The 22,701-nt window shown below is 37.1% G+C and overlaps 1 protein-coding gene across 7 annotated transcripts in view; it reads left to right on the top strand.

Moving 5' to 3' along the window:
* PDE4D (phosphodiesterase 4D) overlaps window positions 1–21,177 on the top strand; it is a 421,160-nt gene extending 399,983 nt beyond the window's left edge. For all 7 annotated transcript variants that reach the window (XM_054810112.1, XM_054810113.1, XM_054810114.1 and 4 more), the window contains 9 exons: window positions 5,534–5,627; window positions 9,264–9,436; window positions 10,419–10,517; window positions 10,597–10,761; window positions 12,551–12,650; window positions 15,215–15,369; window positions 15,912–16,034; window positions 16,530–16,712; window positions 17,300–21,177. In XM_054810112.1, coding sequence (XP_054666087.1) covers window positions 5,534–5,627; window positions 9,264–9,436; window positions 10,419–10,517; window positions 10,597–10,761; window positions 12,551–12,650; window positions 15,215–15,369; window positions 15,912–16,034; window positions 16,530–16,712; window positions 17,300–17,710 — 1,503 coding nt within the window. In that variant the 3' untranslated portion in view covers window positions 17,711–21,177. The remainder of the gene's footprint in view (window positions 1–5,533; window positions 5,628–9,263; window positions 9,437–10,418; window positions 10,518–10,596; window positions 10,762–12,550; window positions 12,651–15,214; window positions 15,370–15,911; window positions 16,035–16,529; window positions 16,713–17,299) is intronic.
* Window positions 21,178–22,701: the final 1,524 nt, after the last annotated feature.

Below are 22,701 nucleotides of genomic sequence, written 5' to 3'. Positions count from 1 at the left end.
GGTCATTGTGTCTGATTAGGTCAATGTGGCTATTCTCTGCTAATGCAGAATTGTTACAGTATATTCTCAAGAATTTTGATCAGTTATCTGTGAAGAAATTGGATCCCATTATGCTAGCTAGGTAGATTTCTTTCTCATTTACCAAAAAATAAGATGAAATTACTTTTCATTCAGCTAAAAGTGAGGTATTTATTGTAATTTGCTTGGAAGTATTTCCTGCATTTCCAGGCAGCTGGTGTCAAGTTCCTACTTCCTAAATTAGAAAAATTCAATCACCAATCTTCAAACAATTGTTCACTCTTACTGTGTAGCCTTTAAAATTGATAGATTTTTTGCTAATTGAAGTTCAGCAGAGAGCGTGGTAGCTGTAATTGATTCCACATGGGGAAAAAAAAGTCCTCTGTATAGACAGTGTCCTATACTGTCTACAGACAAGGATTTTCATTAAGAAGCTAAATAGTACTTGAACACAACTATAGTACAGTGCTTTTTGAGTTCACACTATACACATTATAGGAAAAATGTGAAGAGAGGCAAAGAAGATCTGCTTTTTATGACATTTAAACCAGAATGATTTAGGGTATTTATGAAATTCTAAGGAAGAATGAAACATGTTAGTCTCAGAGATCATTATATATTTTTACATGCCTTACTACACAGGTATTTGCAGGCTGCACTTTATTATCTTCTTTTAATTAAATTTTGGAGAATGGTTGTCATGCGGAGTATTTACCCTTGGCTTTCATTGAGTATCTTTCCTTGAAACAATGAGCACTACTATCACAATGCCAGGCTTTGAGATATGTACCTCACTTTAGCTTATGTATAAAAACCACTGCGTGACCTTGGTATATATTAAACATGTGGCCTTCCAACCCAAATTTCAGTTTTTAAGAATGCCGTTTATGTATTAAGAATGCTGCTAAAATCAAAGATAGTTTTGCATTGATAAGCAATATAAACATAAGCCTTATATTAATTTGTAAGGCTGGCCTATTTTAAGTTCCTTGTCTTGTTTTTGTAGAATGCAAGACTTTACAAATCCAGTAAAATAATAATTTTATTCTTTTATGAGTGACGAATGTCTTATTTTAAAATAATATTGATAGATGAGAAACAAAATATAGTCTATGTAAGTTTAATGTTCCGAGTATTGAATGCATGTTCCATGGATGTATTCTATTCATGTAAGCTTTTAGAAATGTTGTCTAGAAAAGAGGCAGCCAGCGAGGTTGAAACTGGGATACGTTGCCATGTGGGTTTAGGAGCCAGTGCAATGAGAGGCTCCGGATGCTATTTTGCCCCCAAACCCCATGTATATTTATCCTAGGTTGACAGCAGTAATATATATGCAGAGAGATGTACAAATTGGGCTTCAGCCCAGAAGGACCTGAATTACTAAGCTTGATCCCTCATTCTTAACCTGTTCTTTGGAGATGACCACTGTTTAGAAAACTGTTCTTGTCTCATCATTGTATGCATGTTTATTCTCATGTACTAGAGTTCTCTTTTTATCAGGCTTCCTAGGTTTTTAAAGGGAGGTGAAAATGCACATGTACTTTTGTCACTTTGGGAGATTTTTAATGTTATTTGATTATTGTGTCTGTGTTTGCATTGTGGGTTCCCCCCTCCCCCATACTGAGAGTAAAATAAAACCAAAATCAACAGGAACAAATGAAATGAAAAAAACCCTTGCTTATGGAATTATTTTTAGGGGTTTTCTTTCAGATAATGGTTTACTGCTCTGTTGCAGTGACATCAGTATTCAGCAGTGAAGAACCGTATAATTGGCTTAATGGACATTTTATAGCCTGTCCATTTCCAGGGGGAATTTCCTAGGTTATAGTCAAGGGCTGTGATATTCCGAAGGGGTAGATATGTGTCATTTTTCCAATCTAACAATGCCTAGCATTAACATGGGAAGATCTTTCTTTCTAAGTAAGAGTATAATATATGCATAGATCAGCCAAAACCCTCTGCTTCCTCCCCATGCTGAGCTGACAATATCATAAAGTGCATGTTGTAAATATTTATTAGTAACAAGAGTTTTGATGTGTTATGATTAATTTTCTTCAACCCGAAAAGTATATGGCATTAGATTTTTAAAATTCTTCTTTAAAATACTATCTTTAACATTTACTATTAGTGACAAGGTGGTTTCACATCTTGTTTGACTTGCTATGAATAAAGTTCTAAATGTTATTTGTGAGAGGACAAATGATGAGAATATAGACAGTCTAGCCAAGTTTCAGGATCTTAAGAGGCATCCGCTGGATGCCTGAAGCAGCATTGACCCACAGATGTAACAAACTCCGCTGATTTGCAGTAAGATCTTGTGGGAGCCATGTGAGACTTAGGTAGAGTTTCATTATAAAGCAATAATGTGGGGATGTATAAACATGTGGAAAGTTGATGCTCTTTGAAGCAGCATCTATGTGTGGGTACACTTGGACCTGAATGCAATCCTTGACAAATAGGTAAAATCAGGAAAAAGTAGGGGCTTTGGGTTTGGTTTGGTTGTTTTTTCCTTAGATTCCCTCTCCCCGCCCTCCCACCCTCCAAAGGGTAAGTTAGTAAACAACAGAGGATTAAATAATGTACTGATACACTGAAACAGGCTATAATCAACAAAAATGTCTGAACATCTCAATCACTGTTCATCTCTCTTGGGTTTTTTTATGCACTCAAAGAGCTTATTGTTCTGCATCAGAAACTGCTGTCTGCATATATTCTTCAACTTATCTGTTTCCATGTGGATGACGGTCGTAAGGCTTTGTCATATAATTATAAAATCAGAACAGTTCTTTAAACTCCTTAGTCCAGATGCTTTGAAAATAAATGTCAATTAAAGTCTTGTTGCTGTCGTGTCAGCAACACGTGAAAGAGTATGAGGAAATCAAACTGCTACAGTTCCTCAAAGCCAAAGGCTTCTCCCATTGAATTCACTGTTAGCAGGAGGGCCTCGCAGAAGCTGAGGAACTTGTTTTACTGTTCACCAGCAGCAACACAGGCTGTTCTGTAGGTTCCATGCTGTTGGTTGAGCTTTTATGTTCTGGTGACTTATGGGGTAATGGGAGGTGGGAAGACAAGGTTTTCCATCTGACTAGAGGGGAACATAGCATTAGAAAAGACTGCCATGCACCTTCCATTTGTTGTGGACATCTGTACAATAAATATTTAGTTGGAAATTCTTGAAGAACATACACTCCATAAATTTTACAAGATGATTCTCAGTATGCAATAACAAACCTACTCCCCACAATCAAATTTATGATTTGGAGGGAAAAAAAAAAAAAGTCCTTCCTATTTGTTGTGTCAGCTGCAGAAAAAGCATAGTGCAAACAAACTCTCCTTTCAAAGCTGGGAAATTTTTAAGGAGAGTTCCTGAAGAGTATGTACCAGTGGGGACTAGGTGGTCTTTTTCCAAAGTGCAGAACATGACCCAGTAGTGTTGCTCTGGAGCAAAAACAACATTGCAAAGTTGGGCATCCTCTAAAACGGTTTACTAGGAAACAACCAGACAGGCAAGGACCTATTTAGTTGGTGTCCAGTGATGTAGCTAGATTGAATTAAGGAAGAGAGAATATAGGAGTGATAATGGAAATTAATGCGATTTTGTCAATTTCTGACATTTTATAAAGATTCCTATATACTATATTTAATTTAAAGCTGCAGTTTCTGGATACCATCTGGAGACAAGCAATTCTATGAGATCTTAAGTTTTTGCCTTAAATAATTCAGTTTCTTACCTTTGTGGATACAAAAGAAAAAGCATGCAAGCATGACCGAAGTGTGTGTTAAAAGTTTAAAGAAAGGCTTTTAAAAATACTTCTAGGATTTTTAGACCAGTCACTTTACTGCTTGGCAAGCTTGGCTTGTTTTTTTAACATTTGACACTGGTGGCAAACATCAGACCTCACTGTAGAGGTTGATACAGGTTTCATGCAGAATGTATAGCCCTGTAGTTCATAGTATGTATAACTGTATTTGCAGTATGGTTCTAGTTTTCAGAAATGTGTTGAACACTTGCTAGCACATAGCTATATCTGAGATCAAAGCTCAGCCTCTGGCTTGCGACTAAAGTAGGAGTCAGTCTTTGTAGCAGGAACTTCCTGAGCTGATGGCATGTCAAGATGGCAGGAAAATGCAGTGGCTAATGGTTAGAGTGTTGTATTAAAGGTAGTTTTTATTTGGCACACTGCGAGCAATACAGTAATTGATGACTTACAAAGACATTGTGAAGAAAATAACACCTTTCACTATGCAAGGCCTCTTTGAAGAAAGGGCTTTGATGATTCCAGTGACATGGAGAGGAGGTGGTTAATGTTTAGTCTAGTGCTTTATCTCGTATAGAGTAATAAATTACCAGTTTTCAACACAGATGAATGTTTACAGGGATATATACACTAGGGTAGCTATTGCTTGATGTAATAAATAGTCATAACTGGGTGAACAAGGTGAAAGGTGATTCTGAAAATGGCACAAATCATTTGGCTTTAAGAGAAAGGATGACTGAGAAATCTAACAACAAAATGAAAGGAAGGCACAATGGGAAGCAAAATTCAGTAGTGACAGATGGGTGCTAATTTACATTGGCAAGAGTTGTTTGAATTGCTAATAAATATTGCTGAGTTCTATTTGTTGATAATATCAGGGCAGAGCTATAGTCAATGAAAATGCATGTAAGATAGCTAGAGCTGTATTATGCAATTAACCTGTCAAACACAATGCCACAAGATAATGTTTAACCTTGGAGTCTAGAAGGAATCAAGAAAGGCTCAATGATGAGTACCTAATCAATTACACATTTCATGGAATGTTAATATCCACTTCTATCCTAAAGAGTGCCTAGAGTGAATTGCTAACTTAGAGGGAAAAGGAAGGTATGGGTGTTTTTTACGCCTGTGTTTCATACAGATACTGACAATTTTCTGAGACTGTGGAATGGTCAAGTCATTGGGCTGATTCAGTATAATAACTTTAAGTTAAAGACAAGAAAACCTACCTCTATGCATATTGGTGTGTAGGAAATCAGTAAGATATTTTGATTGTTTTCAGCAGTGCTGTCAAATATATTTGAGTGGATTTGTGGTGAGAGGTAAGACAAACTTGAAATATTACAAAATGAATTACCAAAAATGGACAAATAGACTAATTTACAAATATGATTTGAAAACCCTAGTAGAGAAGGGGTCCTGTGTAAATACATTTGTATTTTTTTCTCCAAATTAAAAAAATGAAAAGACAGTAATATTAACTATTTATGGGTATATTTATGTCTTACAGTTTTCTGTTACTAGTGCCTTAGTAATTGAATCACTGTGGAGTATTTTAGGAGGTTAAGAATTATGTTGTCCAATGCATGAATAAGTTAGTAGAGTAGAGCAATGTTACATATGACTTTACTTTCATAGTTATCTTAGTGCAGTATATATTGTCTTGCCCTTTCCCCAATTATAAATTGAGTGCATTTTCTCATCCTAATTAAAATACATCTTGATTGCTAACTTCACACTTTTGTTTTGTTTTCCAGTTTAAAAGAATGCTCAACCGGGAGCTAACCCACCTATCTGAAATGAGCAGGTCAGGCAATCAGGTCTCAGAATATATATCAAACACGTTCTTAGGTAAGACTATGATGGGAGTTAACTTTTTTGCCTTTTGTTTTTTTTATTTCTCCCTGGGCTGCGATAGAGCTTAAAAGCAAGTAGCCTTCCATATTAATTTCTCTTTTCAGAAACTGTACATTTAGTATCTCATTGTTCAGTGTTTGGGCAGAGGGATCATGTTAGATCCATTTCCTCACAGCTCATTTAGTTTGTGTATGTGGTTTCCCTGTGTGCATAGATAAATATTCATATACATATTTTCATGTAATGTTACAACTACTATATTGCTACCATATTAAGAAAAGAATATATAATGAATTAATTCTATATTAAAAAGAATTTTTCCACTCTGTTTCCCTTATGAAAGTTACCATGAAGTGGTTTCAGTGTGCTGGAAGCACACAAGCACAAGTAACCTCATAAAATCTCGTAGCACACAGTTCTGGTGCTTTGGTATTCCCTGCCTGCACATGGGCAGGTGGGTGAGTATGACTAAGTCAACATCTGAACAGACTGCTGCCAGGAGAATCTGTGTGTTTCAAGAGCTTGCATGGTGGAATGTGAGCAGTAAAAAAGGCCTGACACAAAGAGTAGGGTTCCTCCTTTATGACTTTGCAGAACTAAGTATGTTTTGGGGTTTTTTTTTTGCTAAAACTGGTGAAAATACATAAAACTTGGTTCCATACTGTTGTTTTTGAACATGAAGATAAAGATAATATACCAATCTCAAACATGGTTTGAGCAAAACACCATTAGTTCATAAAGACTGTGTATAAGGGGAGGCATGGCTGAATACATCTAAATTAGGATAAGAAGTACTTTAAAAAGTGCCAGTCACATGTATTGTTTTATTTGTGTGAGATACTGTAGCTGGTACTTTTTGTGTTTTTTGAAAGAAGCAGGTATTTTAAAGTACATTTTATCCTGCTTGTCACCATATCCTAAACAGATTGCTTAATGTGTCTGTTCAGTTTACCCATGACTGCAGTAGCGTGCCTGAGCACTGCGGCACAGCAGGGTTTCAGACAATAAGGCAGGGATGAGCTCGGTCATGGAGAAGCAATATTGCACAGCTTCAGGAGCCCTGAAAGTCACAGTGTAGAGTTATCTGAGAAGATGACCCACTTAGGCGGAAAAGACTGAGATACTGGTTTCTGCTTGCTTTTACTTGAAAACTTCAGGCTCATTTTGACAGGGTAAGGAAATGTGCCTGTCAGCCTTTCACGTGAGACCTCAGTCTTGAGCAGAAGGAGGGCTGGAAAGGCAATTGCTTTTAACTTACTGAGCCATGGGTATTGTTTTGTGGCTGCATGAAAACCTAGGATACTTAAAATTGTAGGTGCAAGAGGAATACAACGGGGAAAATACCTCGTGTACAAAATTATTGCTTAAATACAGTATTTTCAAAATATGCAGTCTAAGTATATAGATTCTGAGCAACAATGTGAAGAGGGAAAACATTCTCTCCATAGAAAATTTGAATGAATCTATTTAGTTGACTTTTTTTTTAATATTAAACGATCTATCTCCTGAATATCTGCAGACTTTCTCACATTTGAAAGTGAGGAACATGTCATGAGAAAACAGGTTTTTCTGTTCTTCTTATTCTTAAAAAAAAAAAAAAGACTATTTTCCCAAGGAGGGCTATGTGACATGTGGCATGTTATTAATAACAACAACAAACACATTCCTTGGGTAAGAATTAATGCTCCTACACTGAGTATAATAGTATGCAGGGTTTTTATTTTTCAGTGCCATTAACCTGTTTTCCTATGAATGTAAAATGTAAGAGAACCTGCCAATGAGCGTAGCACAACCAGGGTCAAAATGGCAAGCTGTCTTTTCTGAATGCCCAGATGGGTGCAGGATCCTTTGCCCTGTGTGCTTGTAGTTACAAAAGCAGAGGCAGTCCCGTGGAATTCCTCTGGAGATGTAAAGTCATTCAGACAGACACTTCCTTTCGCTTGAGTTAGCCTGACAGCTCAGCTTACGAACCTCCCTTTGATGGGTCTAAACTTTGTGCATATGACTGAAACCATAAACATCAAAGCACGAACACGAGTCACTGTTCCTCATCTGTTGTCGGTTTGCACCAGTCAAGAGTTGCAGCGCTCCGCCTCCCCCTTTTCCTGATTGTCTGTATGAGGAGAGTGGTGAAGTATGGCGGGGGCAACTGGGGAACTCAGTGCCGCGGGCTAAACCTCGGTGACATTTCCACAGTCTCTTCTTTGCTGTGAGTGGTTTGGAATTCGAGGTGTCCAGTAAATGCGGCTGCTAAAGGGTAATTAAAAAAAGGAAATGCAAAAAAGAAAGTGAAGAAGCAAACACAATAACAATCTGGGAATTAGAAATGGACTTGCTACCCTCATCTGGTTTAAATGTCTTTATTGAAAATGACCATTGCAGGAAGGGAAAAATAGACATCTGTTTTTAAAGAGCCCAAATATTTGATGGTGTTTTGTGGGAGGGTTTTTGGTTTTGTGTTTGTTTGTTTGGTTGGGTTTTTTTTAATTTCTTTTGTTCTAAGGTGGTTTTTAAATCATAGTTTTTGCTAGGCTCCTCTATTAAAAACAACTGTTCTGGATTTTCCTGGTTTTGCTGGAATATTCTTTGAAGACTAGAAAATGTGCAGGTACATTTCAACAAAGAACAGATAATTTGGAGGGAGCCGTTAGAACTCTATGTTGAAATATAGTATGAATAAAAAGAACAAAAATTAATGTAAATTCTTTTGCAGCAGGAATCTCCTTTTGGCAGGAGAGTCCTTTGTTGTGCTAACCTGGGTTTCTTTGGGGACTGCAGATGTCTGCAGTGCTCCACACCCCCATACTGTTACTGCAGAGATCAGCTGTAAATGGCCTAAATATACTTTTACTCTCAGTTTAATCCTTGTCTAAAGTTTTGCTGGCACACATGCTGATGAGGAATATGAAGTGATGCCGCTGATACTGCTATGAAGGCAAAAGCCCAGAGTTAAATGTTGGGTTTTAGCAAAACAGTCCTTTTGTCGATATGACTTACTCTGGTTGGGAGGTACAGAAATGCACTGCATTGCTGGCGTGAGCTGCTTCTACCTCCAAAGCACTTGTAGGTGTGGCTGGCAAAAGGCTTTCTGAGTTGTACAGAGTCTTAACACCAACGGGACTGTTCCCCAGGCATTAGGTCCTTCGAGTCCTGAAAATGTTTTGTAAAGGTTTACGTGAGATACCGTTTTGATTGGTTTTGAAATACAATTTCAGAGAGTGTTCTTCCTGGAAAAGAAGAAATTTTAAATTTCCTAGCAAAATGAAAGTTTAGATTTTTGTTCAATCATAGTAACATTTTTATAATGAAAGGATCAACCCTCTCTACAGCACTAAGGATGCAGGAGAAGTGGAAATCAGTCAGTCACAAGTAACATTTAAAGCCAGTTCAGAAATAATGAGGCAATTTGTGAAATAGAGATCTGCTTATACTGAGGTATAAGTCTATGTTTATCTTATTATGGTTTTACATAGCTCTTGCTATGAAATCTCTGGAAAATCTCAAAACATAGAAATAAAAAAAGTTTTATTAATTATTACAATATCCATAACATGCAACTCAGCAGTGAAATGGACAAAAATATTAGTAATTCTTTTAAATATTCTCCTCTTTTTCTTCATTCTTTTGAAGACAAACAACATGAAGTTGAAATCCCGTCTCCGACACAGAAAGAGAAGGAGAAAAAGAAGAGGCCAATGTCCCAGATCAGTGGAGTCAAAAAACTGATGCACAGCTCCAGCCTAACTAATTCCAGTATTCCCAGATTTGGAGTTAAAACAGACCAAGAAGATGTTCTTGCTAAGGTAGAGAATATATAAAACCTTGAATTTAAACCATTGCATTAAAATAGAGGGTGGACTTGTCAGTATTATTCCATCCTCTGCTTATAACCATTGATTTCAAGCTGTAGCACCAAAGGCTGGTTTCACTTGAAGTAGTATAAATTTTATGAAGTGGAAGAATAACAGGTAAAATCAGAATCAGGCCATAGGGTTAATTTCCGTGTGAACAGGTTTTCATCTGGAGATGGAATGTAAATTAGCATTTGCGTATGCATTAGTAAAGCTGCTTATTCATAAATAGTATCTAAGGAACGAAGAATGAATATACCCTATACTGTCACAGGAATTAAAATATATAGCTGCCTTATGTTTTTTGAAAATGTACAACTGGTATATAGCATTAGAGCTATCCCTGAAGGTCCTGTCTTTCACTGTATCATTTTACGTACATAATTTGTGGTTTTGTTTTTAGTGACATTTCCTATGATTTTTTGCACCAGCAGCTAACTAGTTGGCAATCGTCTAAAACTGGCATAAAGTGATTATTAATTTAATTTTAGAGTTTTGCATTTTGAAATATGCTTATCCTTATGTTTTCAGGAATCACCTCCTCTGTTTGAAGAGTGTTTCTGAGAACCAGGGAGACAGCAGCAGAACCACAGCATCTCTGGAGGTTTCCTCCTCGCTGAACCCTGCTGTCACTGGGCAGTGAGATAGCAAAGTGTGTCAGTTCAGCTCATTCAAGATACTGTAGCATTTTCCCCTCTGGAGCAATCTGCTTAAGAGGCACTTTTTCTTGCTTAGTGAATTACAATCTGAAAAGTTGGTAGCTGCAGATTCACGTATTACAAGATTAGTAGCAGCAGCTTTCCACCTTTCAGAGTTTAGCATATAATTTCCACAGTGGCAAGGTTTGAATCTTCATGAGTCTGCTGTTTGTAGCTCTTCCAATCCAAAATCGCGTGTTAGGTTTCAACGTGTCTGTTGCTTGATTCTGCTTTAGGAACTAGAAGATGTGAACAAATGGGGCCTTCAGGTTTTCAGAGTAGCAGAGTTATCTGGAAACAGACCTTTGACAGTCATCATGCACACCATTTTTCAGGTGAGTAGCAGCAGTTTTGCTTATCTTAGAGATTTTTCTGTTCTTTGTAATCTTAATTGTTTCTCTTTTCCTTTTCTAGGAACGGGACTTGTTAAAAACTTTTAAGATTCCAGTGGACACTTTAGTAACTTACTTGATGACCCTGGAAGACCACTACCATGCAGATGTGGCATATCACAACAACATACATGCTGCAGATGTTGTTCAGTCAACCCATGTCCTGCTATCAACCCCAGCATTAGAGGTAAACTGCACTGAGGTGGGAAAGAGACAGGCATGAGAGAAAGGGACATACTAAGACTCTTCTAAATGAAATATTAAAGAACTTAGCTTCTGCAGTATTTTTAAAAGAAATTTTGACATTTCTTTCATGAATTGTGCTCTCTCAAAGATATTTTTTTGAGGATCAGAGCTTATTTACATTTAAATAGTGTGCAGAAAGTGTCACCTGTTTTTCTTTTAAATCTTGGTTTTATACTTGCAGATTTGTGCTGTCATAACTTTTTTCATTGTAACACAGTGCATAACTTGCTTCCACCATCTCATTACTAACACTATGTCGTATTCTGTCATTATTTCCCATGTGGGATTCACACTGGACACAGTTAGTGGAATTGCTTAGGAAAGACAGTGATAAAATGGGATTCCCTCAGTAGGGACATTTGATTTTTGTTTGTTTTTTTCCTGTGCATATTAATTCTGATCGTGAAAGGCTACTTTTGTGTTTGTTTCTCAGGCAGAGTGGAACATGTACTAAATTTTCACTGTAGTATATCTTTTTTTTCATAGATATTTCAAAATTGTTTGAAAAAACCCTACATTTCATATGTTCTTGTCTGAAGAACTCTGAAGAGTTCTGAAGAACTCTTGTTGAAGGTGCTTAAATCTCTGAAGTAGAAAGAAGTGGAAGAAAGATGGAGACTACTTTCCCTTTTTTTAAGCACAGTTCAGGTCTTAGCATAGCAAAGGTTGATATATCCCAGCAAATTGTCGGAAAAAGGCAGATAAAGCAAGCAGTTGAAATTTTAGTAGTTCAAAAGGATTAGCCCTCATTTTCAAGGAGGGCTGCATTTTGACTCCTTTTCGTAATGACAAATCTTTCATGTTACTGAATGCTTCTGCTTTACCTGCGTCTTAACAAGAGGGTTATAAGTGAACCTTAAGACTGTTGGCAGGTCTTGATCCTCAAAGACTCAAGACTTCTCTTGGGAAAGATTTTCTTTATCTCAAGAAGGAAGATCAGATTATGTTCTTAAATCACCACTGGCTTCACCAAACAGCTGAACTGCTTGTCAGTAGCATCTTCAGGGTTTTTTCCAGATAAACTGTGTTTAATGCCTTGTTCTCCGCAGAGCTTTAGCCAGTGAAATACCAACATCTGCCTGATGCCACTGCTGACCTACACACTTCTGAGCTGTTCTTGATCAATTAAGAAATCAATCATATAATGTGGGTGCTTGTGACAACAGGGGACTGGGTTCAGTGACATTCCAGGTCCACTTCAGTCCACTCTTACTGTCTTTCTAATAATCTCATATGGAAGAAAAATCAGTAAATGTTAAGTAAGATGCCTTGTAGTCTGTCACCATTTCCTTTAGCCTCATTTAGGAGATGTGCATCTTTCAAGTACAGGACAATACGTAGGAGTAGTAAGGCTGAAATTTCTAACTTCAATTTGTGCTGTAGGTTAGAAACCTGGTCTTAATGATCTAATATGTACATAATGATCTAATAAAAGTGGATTTATTTACAGACTGAAGGTGAAAAAACTTCAGTTGTTATGAAATTTAGTGATGCTGTCACTGTGAAGTAAGGATTGTTTTACTTTGGCCAAACTTGAAATATTTATGAAATTCTACATAACTGATGATTTTACAAAAGCTTGTGATAGCATATGTGTAAAATCTCTTGAGATCCCTGATACATTTCAAATGTTTTTTGCTTGTTCAGCTCTAGATTCGAAGTTGAGTCCTTTTATTGAAAACACCTTTTCATTGATTAGTGATTGTCATTTCTGTTTCATGATTTTCTAGGCAGTGTTCACTGATTTGGAGATTCTTGCAGCAATTTTTGCCAGTGCAATACATGATGTAGATCATCCTGGGGTTTCAAACCAGTTTCTTATCAACACAAGTAAGTTTGATGTTCAGTGGTTTTCTCAAAAATTTGCTGCAAGATCTGCACGTAGCACCTGAAAAATACACAGTTCATTCCTTGTTGCCCCAATGTAACCTGCTTTGATTTCAGTGGCATATGTTACTGTTATAAGTGGGTAGCACATTGTAGGTCAGTGCAAGTTCCATCATACGTTGTTATTTCTTTTGCTGTCTGACAACTTCTCTATTTACGATAACTGACCCAGAAGTATAAAAGTTGAAATAATGCTAATAATCCAAGCACATAAGAAGGAAAAAGGTAAAGAAATGGAAACATACCTAGGGTTGTGTATTTGACCAGTCTGGGGGCACATGAATAGATGCTGTCATTCCTGCACTTCAGTGAATCTGTTGTACCAGTGCGAAAATAGTATGACCCCAAATCACTGGTGTAGTTTGAAGAAGGGAGCTCCTCTTCTAACTCATTGCTGCTGTATGTTCAAGTAAGACCTCTACTCCAGTTTAGCCGGCATCTAATTTTATTTGCCTTAATGGCCCGAGGTCTGCCCTGTAGTGAAGTTCAATTTCATGACTCATCTGCAAGAAGGAGGATTGGGATTTACTCTAGATTTCTGGTGCTTTATTGGTAACCAGTACAGAGATAAAGACCATCTAATTTAGGTGTCTCAAATCCTAGGTTTTCCTAAACTCTAGAAGATCATTTGCTTCCACCTAGTTTTGTTTTCTGGTGAACCTTACAACGTATTAACATTTCACTAAGAAGTATAAGAATACATTTTTTAAAAGCATAATAGACTTACATTTACTTAAAGTATGTACATATTTGCCATATTTCAGCTTATTCTTTCAGAAATATCACGAGTAATTATAATTTCCCTATTTGATTTAAAGTCTGTTTACACAATTGTCTAAAAATCTGATCCACCTTGAATGCTATTAAAGAAGAAACAAATACAGATTGTATTAGCATCAAAGGAGATGCTTATTTGATCACTGTAACTTTGTCCTTCCAGACAAATACTCTTGAAGCTTATAATGTGTTACAAAGATTACCAAGGGGGAACTTCCTTCCATTCCACCTCTGTTGCGAAGTGGAGTGCTGTCTGTAACTCCAGTCCTTCTGAAGTGTTTTGGCAATGTTGAGTGTTTTGCCTTTGGGGTTCATCAGAGGGCTGTTTGAAAGGAAAATAAACTAGTACCTGTCATCTTTGTAAGAAAAATAACAAATAGGCAAGCTTTGTAAATGTTCTGTGAAAGATGAAAGAGATCATTTGACAAACACACTTTCTTTTTTCCTTTTGCTATTACGGTTCTGCTGCCATCAGGATAAGGAAAGGTAGAGGAAGGGTTTCCCGATTCAAAAGATGGATTTATTCAGGACAGGAGGAGAATGGATAGTGAGACTAATGAAATCTGAAGAGCAGAGCTTTTATAGGGACTCCATTGAGCCAGAGGGATTTTAAAACAAAGCTGCTATAAAAGAAGATAAAGAGGACAAAGAGCGGAATAGACTGACGTATGGTTAGATTTAGGGTAGAACAGCTGTAATAAATAGAAGTGAATATCACACATGACAAGTGTGATTGCATAAGAAGTATTTGGTTTTTATGACAGATTCATTTGCAAGCTGTGTCTTAAAACATACGCAAGCTGACTGCGTGGTATCCCTGGGTCGAATCTAAAGCTGTGCAGAAAATTGTCATAACTGCTATTATTTGTCAGAGCTGGCTGTTCAGCAGGTGTAAGCAAACAAATGCAGACCTTGAGGGTGTGCCTTAGCACAGGCATTGCTAAGAAGGTGTATGTAGTTCTCACAGCTGCATGGAGTGACTGAGTTAAGAATACTTCTGTTGGAGAAGGCAACATTGCGGCATCAGGTGTTGACCATGCTCAAGTAGGAGGCAGTAGGCAAGGCCACTGCTTGCATTGTCAAGTCACGTGACCTTCCAAGAAAAAGATCAGAAGCGTAACTGTTACCGTTCTACCAGCCTCCTCTCAAAATATCTAATTGTCATGGGCTAATAACCCATAGGCCTAAGTGCCTTAGCTAACTGCAGGAGGGACATGGTTTGAAAACCAAGATTAATGCTCTCTGCCTGACCTGCAGCAAAGCTGCAGCTGTGTATTCCCAGTCTGAGTGCTGGATAGCTGCAACTTGACTTGAATGATGGAATTTTAGTAGTTGTGATGGGAAGGAGGCATGAGAAGAGAAAACACCAGAGTGTGTTTTAGTATAGGTGTGTTTATGCATATAATATTTTCCATGTAGACCTCATGCAGATGTGAAAATGTATTCTGAAAAATACCTTCCTTCTGCTTTTTCTAACTTGCCACTCCAGGCACGTGTACATGCTTCACTGCAAAGCGTTTTCTTTATTTTCTTCAATGTACTTTGCCTTGACTTGTTAAGGTGTTCAGTCATTAATTCTGTAACTTTTGATACTGTGTGAACTACAGGAACTCTGTTTGTGGAAGTTCATCTGTAAATCTTGTTATGAATGTAATGAATTAGAAAAATCTTAAGGGATTTGGTAGAAGCACAGGCTTTAGTAACGTTCTGCCCTGCAATTGTTATTGCAGATTCTGAACTCGCCTTGATGTACAATGACTCATCAGTACTGGAGAATCATCACTTAGCTGTGGGCTTCAAGCTGCTGCAGGAAGAAAATTGTGACATTTTCCAGAATTTGACAAAAAAACAAAGGCAATCATTGAGGAAAATGGTCATTGACATTGTGAGTGCTGCTTGAGAGTCCCTCTTCCATAGTGCTAGCAATTGAATAATAAAGCACAGAATCATTTTATGATAAATTAGATGTCATTAGACCCATAAACAATGAAGTAAAAGTTTGAAGTTTTATCATGTCTTGTCCAAACATGAGTAGGGGGTTCTTTTGAGTTTTAAGAACCGTCTATACCTTTTTAGAATGTATGCAATCCTGGTTCAAGCTGTTTTCATACTGACATGTATGCCATTTCACCATCACAGTTAGAAATTTGCTACGAATTGATGATGAATTTAGGCTGATCAGGTCATTCTGAACAATTCTGAACAATCATTTTGTTGTATTCTTAAAATAACCAAAATAAGAACTTACTGTTTTGGATACTAATGACATACAGGACTCAGACTTTTATAGTGCATTCAGGCACAAGAGTTATGGGTTCCCCCCCCCCCCCCCCGAATTGTTTATTTATGGGTTCAAAGATTGTTTTTTTTAAAAAAAACAGTAGAATAATTTACATAATATTAATTAATTTATTTGTTTCTTTCAAGGTACTTGCAACAGACATGTCTAAGCACATGAATCTATTGGCTGATTTAAAGACCATGGTTGAAACCAAGAAAGTGACCAGTTCTGGTGTCCTGCTTCTTGATAACTATTCAGACAGGATTCAGGTAAGAAAATGCATCTGCAAATGGTGACTTGTGTTAACTTACATCCTTCCTAACATTAGCCAGCCCATTCTCCAGCATGCGTTAGATCAGTTGTCCATTCTCACACCATGATTCACTACCTTCCCTCTACTCCCTCTTATGTTTCCTGCCTGTGACATGCTCTGTTAGGTACTGAGTGACTCTCTGAGAGTAACAAGGTGCTAGAGTACTTCTGGACAAAGGCTTTGGCCTTCTTTTCAAATTATCAGCACCTGACTGGTCTTTCTCTCAAAGATTTTCTCTCCCTTATACAGGCAGAAGCAGCAGAAGTGAGGTAATTCATGGCTATTACTACAAGTGTGAAGAACAGCCGAGCACATAAGTTTTTGCTGTTTAGAATAAACCTTGCACTACATGTATTTTCAAGATTCTGTTTCACAGCCACTGAAAGTGTAAATGGAAAAGGAGCTGGTTTTCTCCAGTGTAATAACACTGCAGGTGTTCAATCTATTCTAGGTTCTTCAGAATATGGTGCACTGTGCAGATCTAAGCAATCCAACCAAGCCACTCCATCTCTACCGCCAATGGACAGACAGAATAATGGAGGAATTTTTCCGTCAGGGAGATCGGGAAAGAGAGAGAGGAATGGAGATAAGTCCCATGTGTGATAAGCACAATGCATCTGTAGAAAAATCACAGGTAATTGATTTGAGTAGGCAGTTAAATAACATAGTGTGACATTTTAACAGAAAAGGATGGTCCATAGCCATGTTTTGATTAATTTCTTAACACATTATTTCCTTTTTTACCTCCTAGTTAGTTAATTCAGCTCCTGAGTATTAAGTGAGGAGAGCTGAGATTTTTTGCTGTGAAAACATAGTGCATGGCAATGTGTTTGCTGAAGGGACTCCATCATTGTCGTGATCTGCAATGAAGCATATGCATCAAAAGAGAGTATTGTACAGCTGCTCATTAGGGTGTCCTTCAAAAGCAGAATTAAATATAAAGCAGCTGTCTGGCTCACTAGATGCAGTGGAGTTGTTTGGAATGAACAGTTCATTTGAAAACAATCCTTTCGAAATCTTTATCCAATATCCTGAATCAGACTTCTGAAATTTAAAAGACTCTATTTACTACATGAAACAGCATGGTTTCCTTTCAGCCACCATTAAGGGCAGTGCATCTAGTGTTTCTCACTAGCATTATATTTCTCACACTTTGCATGACTTACAGGCGTAGTTGTTTGTGAATAAGAGCTCATCCTAATTTTGTATTATTTGAAACAGGTGGGTTTTATAGACTACATTGTTCATCCTCTCTGGGAGACGTGGGCAGATCTTGTTCATCCGGATGCCCAGGATATCTTAGATACACTGGAGGACAATCGAGAATGGTACCAGAGCACAATCCCTCAAAGTCCCTCTCCTGCACCTGATGACCAGGAAGAGGGTAGACAGGGCCAAACTGAGAAATTCCAGTTTGAACTAACACTGGAGGAAGACGGTGAGTCAGACACCGAAAAGGACAGTGGAAGTCAAGTAGAAGAAGACACCAGCTGCAGTGACTCCAAGACTCTTTGCACCCAGGATTCAGAATCCACTGAAATTCCTCTTGATGAGCAGGTCGGGGAAGAAGTAGAAGAAGATGTGAACCAGACAGAACCGAGTATGGTAGAGGACCATTCTCTTGACACGTAACAATGAAGACGCATTCTCTTTCTCTCTTGCCCTCCCCTTTCTTTTTCTCTTTCTCTCTTTTTTGTTTGTTGTTGTGTGTTTTTTCTTGTTGTTTTTATTAGGTAATGGTTTCCGAAGTATATGTCATATGCTACAACCATAGTCACAACTCGCTGTCATCTGCCAGGACGTTTGTTGATCAAAACTGACCTTGATGATTCAGTTTGGCACTCAGGAATATTGTAACCAGAATTGTCACCTCCATGGCATCAGAAAGCAAGGGGGATAATATCCATAAACTACACTTTAATAAGCTCTCCATTTGGCAGATTTGATTAAATAAAGCAAATGTTTTCAGAGGAGTACCACCTGCCAACCGAATGCTGGTATGCTTTGATAGTTTTTGAATTCAGTGTCTTTCGCAAGCAAAGCATTGGATAATGTTCATCGTGAGGGGAAACAGACAGAAAATAGACTGAGGTTCCTACTGGAAGACAAATGCACATAAAAGATGGGACACAACATGATTCTGTTACGAATAGGAAGATGCGCTATGGAAATTGCATAATTTTCTAATTTCGAGTCTTCCTGATACGTGACTGAAAAAAATGTGACTCGGTGGGTTGCACTAACCTCTGCGTTTTGTATAGTATGTAAAAGAGAGATCTTTTGTAGAGCTTACTTTTATTATTAAATGTACCAAGGTATTATATTTAAAGAAAAACACTTTCAGACTTCATCTGCCACTGGTTATTTTTTTTCCAAAGAGTAACTTGCAAGTTTTCAGTACAAATCTGTGCTACACTGGATAATACTTCTAGGTATTCATTTTTTTTATTATTTTTTTTTTGCACCTTAGAATCTCATGGAAATATTGAGCTGTAAAAGTCTATTATTTTATATATTAGTGAGTTTCATTAATATCCTTTATGTTACATAAAACTTTCAGTATAATGGCTTGCTTGTTTGTTTTTCATCACAATTTTCCAAAACGTATTAGAGGTACTTCATGTTATGCTTTTGCCTTGATAGTGGCCTGATCCTCCCAATTCTGTTTTATTACAAGAAATGGTCCCAGTGAAACCAACTGGGACCACTAAGATTAGGATTTGCAGGACTAGAGCCTGTAAGAAAGGTAATGAATTGTGGTCTTAATACAAAAGCATCTCTTCTGCTATTCTAATAAAATTCGCCCCTCTGAAACATAGTTTCCAGACCATTTTTGGCTGGGAGCTATAGACTGCTAAATCAGAACAGGCCAATACAATGTACAGAATATTTGTTCTGGCAAAAAAAGCATTAGTCTAATATTTCCAATTCTGACTCTCTTAACTTTTTATCTGTGTCAGCTATCTAGTTAAACCATTTGCTAACCTGAGATGTGTACAACATAAAAATAATGGTTAGCATTATTTTTTTATGTCTTTGTTGCAAGAAGAGCCAGGCCAGTGTTTTCTTTTCATGTTTTTAAGCAAATGAGCAATGCACCATGAGTGTTGTAGTTTATTCCACATTATTTCCATCTCAGATCTCTTCATCCTTTATCCAGCATGTGCCAAGGGAATCCTGCTTCTCGGTTTGATTGGTACTGAAAACTTCTGTAACTTGGAAAGTTAAAGGGAGGTAGGAGTTCATATTTGTCATTTTCCAGTACTGTTGTTTGATCACATGAAAGAAGAAAGAATTTTATTTCCTCTGTTTTATTCTTCATTAAAATTGTAGTTTGGAGCATGGAAGATGGGAAATAGTTGCCTAGGGAAGCTAGCAGACTCCCACTCTGTAAAATTCTGGTAAAATGACAATACCGAGATGATTTTTTTAACAAAAGAAGATAGCAACAGCCATTATTTTCCCTTTGGATTCATTTTGGTAATAAATTTGCAGATATGAATACAGGGCTTTCTTTAAGTGTCTGCGATCTAGAATAAAAACCTGTTTAAAAACAATTGGCTAACAATTCAGCTTTTAAATGCATTTTGCATTCTTTTATATCCAGTTCATAGTTTTCTCTACCTTTAGCCCTCACAGGGCCTTAGCACAAGAGATGCTGAAGGAGGCAAGAGAATGAGGAGAACTCATGGGTTTTTTTCAGTTTTTTTACTCTTTTTTTTTTTTTTTTTCCATCATTTCTTCCTGAACTTGATGCATCTAAAAATCCTTTCAGTCCCCAAGAGTGCCTGGAACCTGAATAATGGAAAAGCAATATAAATTCCAAAATAATCAATAGGGACCTTGAAAGGTTTTGTATCTGCAGTAATTGAAAGTAAATGAGAAGAATAACACCATTTTGTGAGATATACATTCATACATGTGGACAATCAACTAATAGAAAACTATATCATTTCTTAGAGCTGGGGATATAATGCACTGTACAATCTTTTTTTCCTCTTTTGCCAAAGTGTGTTTTAGTATTGCACACTGCTTTAAAACAATACAATTTACAAGTGGCTTTATGTGTTTTGAATATTTTTGCCATAAAAAAATGCAGTGAGTATGTATTAAGTGGGGGAAAAAATGAAATTCACCTTGCTTATAACAGTACACTTTAGCTTGTAAGTTGCTGTACTCAATAATGCTGTATTTGAATTCTTAAATTGTTTTGTGTCATTATTAAAAAATGATAATGAAAGAATATAGATAGAACAATTAGCATTAAGAAGTTTAAAAAACTTGAATGAAATGGATTTTACATAAAGCTTTGACAGTTCTTTTCAAATGCATTATTTATTTTATTTGTGCCATGCATTTTTCTCACCAAATGACCTTACCTGTAATACAGTCTTGTTTGTCTCTGTTTACAACCGTGTATTTATTGTAATGTACATACTGTAATGTTAACTGTAAATTATCTGTTCTTACTATAACATCATCCTTGTCAGGGTGGTGTTGCTATATTTGGAAACTCTTGGTGAGAGAATGACTATTGTGTATACATATTCCTTGTACATTTTTTCTCCTGTAATATATTCTGTGTCACCTTAGAGCTTGTTTATGGAAGATTCAAGAAAAGTCTAAAATACATGAAGATCTGTCAATAAAAAAAAGCTGCAGGTCTTTTGGTCCCAGGGCTGTGCCTTAACTTTAAAAAATATTTTGTTTTTTGCTGCATTTGAAAGTAAGGTAGCTGTGGGGCTAGGGCTGGGCATTTCTACCGTACCTTTAGTTTTTAACCGATGGGGTTACGTGTACGAGCTAATATGCATGATACTACAATGAGCTTTCATTCATGAGTCTACTGGAAGTTCAAGCTTTTCCAGACTTCTGACAATATAATTGTACTGCCTCTCTGATTATCTTTTTACAGGCTACCATTGGGGATTATTGCAGCTGTTTTTTGCTCCTTAAAAAAAAATAAATAATTGATGCTGTATTTCAGTACTGAATTGCATTGAAACAGCTTTGGAAAGCATGTGTAATAACCATTTGGTTTTAATGCATATTGGGAATGGAATATTTGGAATTAAAAGGGTATAACTCATGCACTTTTACAGTCGTCTGTTATAGCTCTTCTTTATTTAGTAGCACAAACTATCACTGTGTAAGCAGAATCCATGAAGTAGGACAAAAGACTTTAATCTTGGAAATGCTTTGTAACACCAATATTAGTGTTATAAGCAGCCAAAGTTCTATTTGATATAGTTGTATCTAAGGCTTTGTACACATGTGTATAGCATAGTGCGCTATGTAGATCTACAGGAGAGTGGTAAACCTTTAGATCTTTTAATAACACTAGTATTAGGTTTGCAGGTTGGACTGAGCATCTGTTGCTGTTTGACTTGTCATGTTGCTCCAAACTACTTAGAGCTGGTATCAGTGAATTTGCCAGAGTGAGGTAAATATCTCTCCTCTATTCCAGTGATGCCCAGCCCTTGTAGTATGCAACTTCTTTGTGAAAGGAGAGATTCTTTTTCAAGGAAAAACAGATCCTCCTTTTTGACACAAACTGTAGATATTAGCAGCCCTGGTCCAAAGGAAATCTAGTTCTTTTGTTTTAAATGGTATAAAAGGGACACTATAACAACAGAAATCCATAACAATTTTTTGTTAGTGTTTTAATTTCATTTTTTCCTTTGGGGATGTCTTGAGAGTGGCAACTTGTGTGAACATTGCACATGACTATTGTTTCACTGGTTTCCTAGCCTCTCTTATAGCCTATGGGATAGTACTGTACATCAATACCTTCTTCTGAAATTTTATATGCAATGAAAATAAAAGCATGGGTTGATTCTGCCTAGTTACTGTATTTGATTTTCTTTTGCAAGTTAGGGGGTTTTTTACATAAATCCCACAGCCGTGACATTTTAAGAGAAAGCGTATTTCCAGAATAATTTGCTTACCGTATTTTTGTGATCATACTGTTTTGCATAGATAATACAAAATAAATGTGGGGGCATATCAGAAAAGTCAGTCAAATGTGGTATTTCATAAAGAAGTCTAATCCACAACGGTGCTATACAGTTACATAGAAAAGCGTTCAATCTTAGTTTTCAGGAAATTTTACCATTGGCCTCAGTGGCAAAAGCACCCTATCCCGAGAAAAGGAAACTAGGAGACTACAGATTGCCTAGAGGAGCAATATGCTGGGAGACAGCAAAGAAAAAAGAGAGTACCATAGTTAAATACTGACCAGACAATCTTGGCTCTAAATGGATGATAAAAAGAAAATTCATAAATGATAGTTGTTGTCTTGAAGAAACATGGTCTTAATGCAGGTACAGCTCTTGAAGTGGCTTTCATGCACTTCTTGATCATAGTGAGGGTTTTGTTGTTTGGGGGGTTGTTTGCTTAACTGAAAATAGTTTCTGACTGAATACAAAAAGAATTCTATGTCCACTTTTCCTTAAGTCTCTTAGATCTATCTTTAGGATTTAGTCCAATCTGTAGGACTAGTTTTTAATCACAGCTTGGTGGCAGAAAAGGATGGTTAAGTGCTATGCTGGGAAGGTGAAGGATGCTGCACTGAGCACAGAGGGGCCGATAAACCAAGCAGTGCCTGTTGCTCTTGGCAGGCT

The sequence above is a fragment of the Grus americana genome, chromosome Z (genome assembly GCF_028858705.1).
Source record: "Grus americana isolate bGruAme1 chromosome Z, bGruAme1.mat, whole genome shotgun sequence".
Taxonomy (NCBI): Eukaryota; Metazoa; Chordata; class Aves; order Gruiformes; family Gruidae; genus Grus; species Grus americana.
Note: the sequence above shows the minus strand (reverse complement) of the source record. Positions and strands in the feature narration are given on the sequence as shown.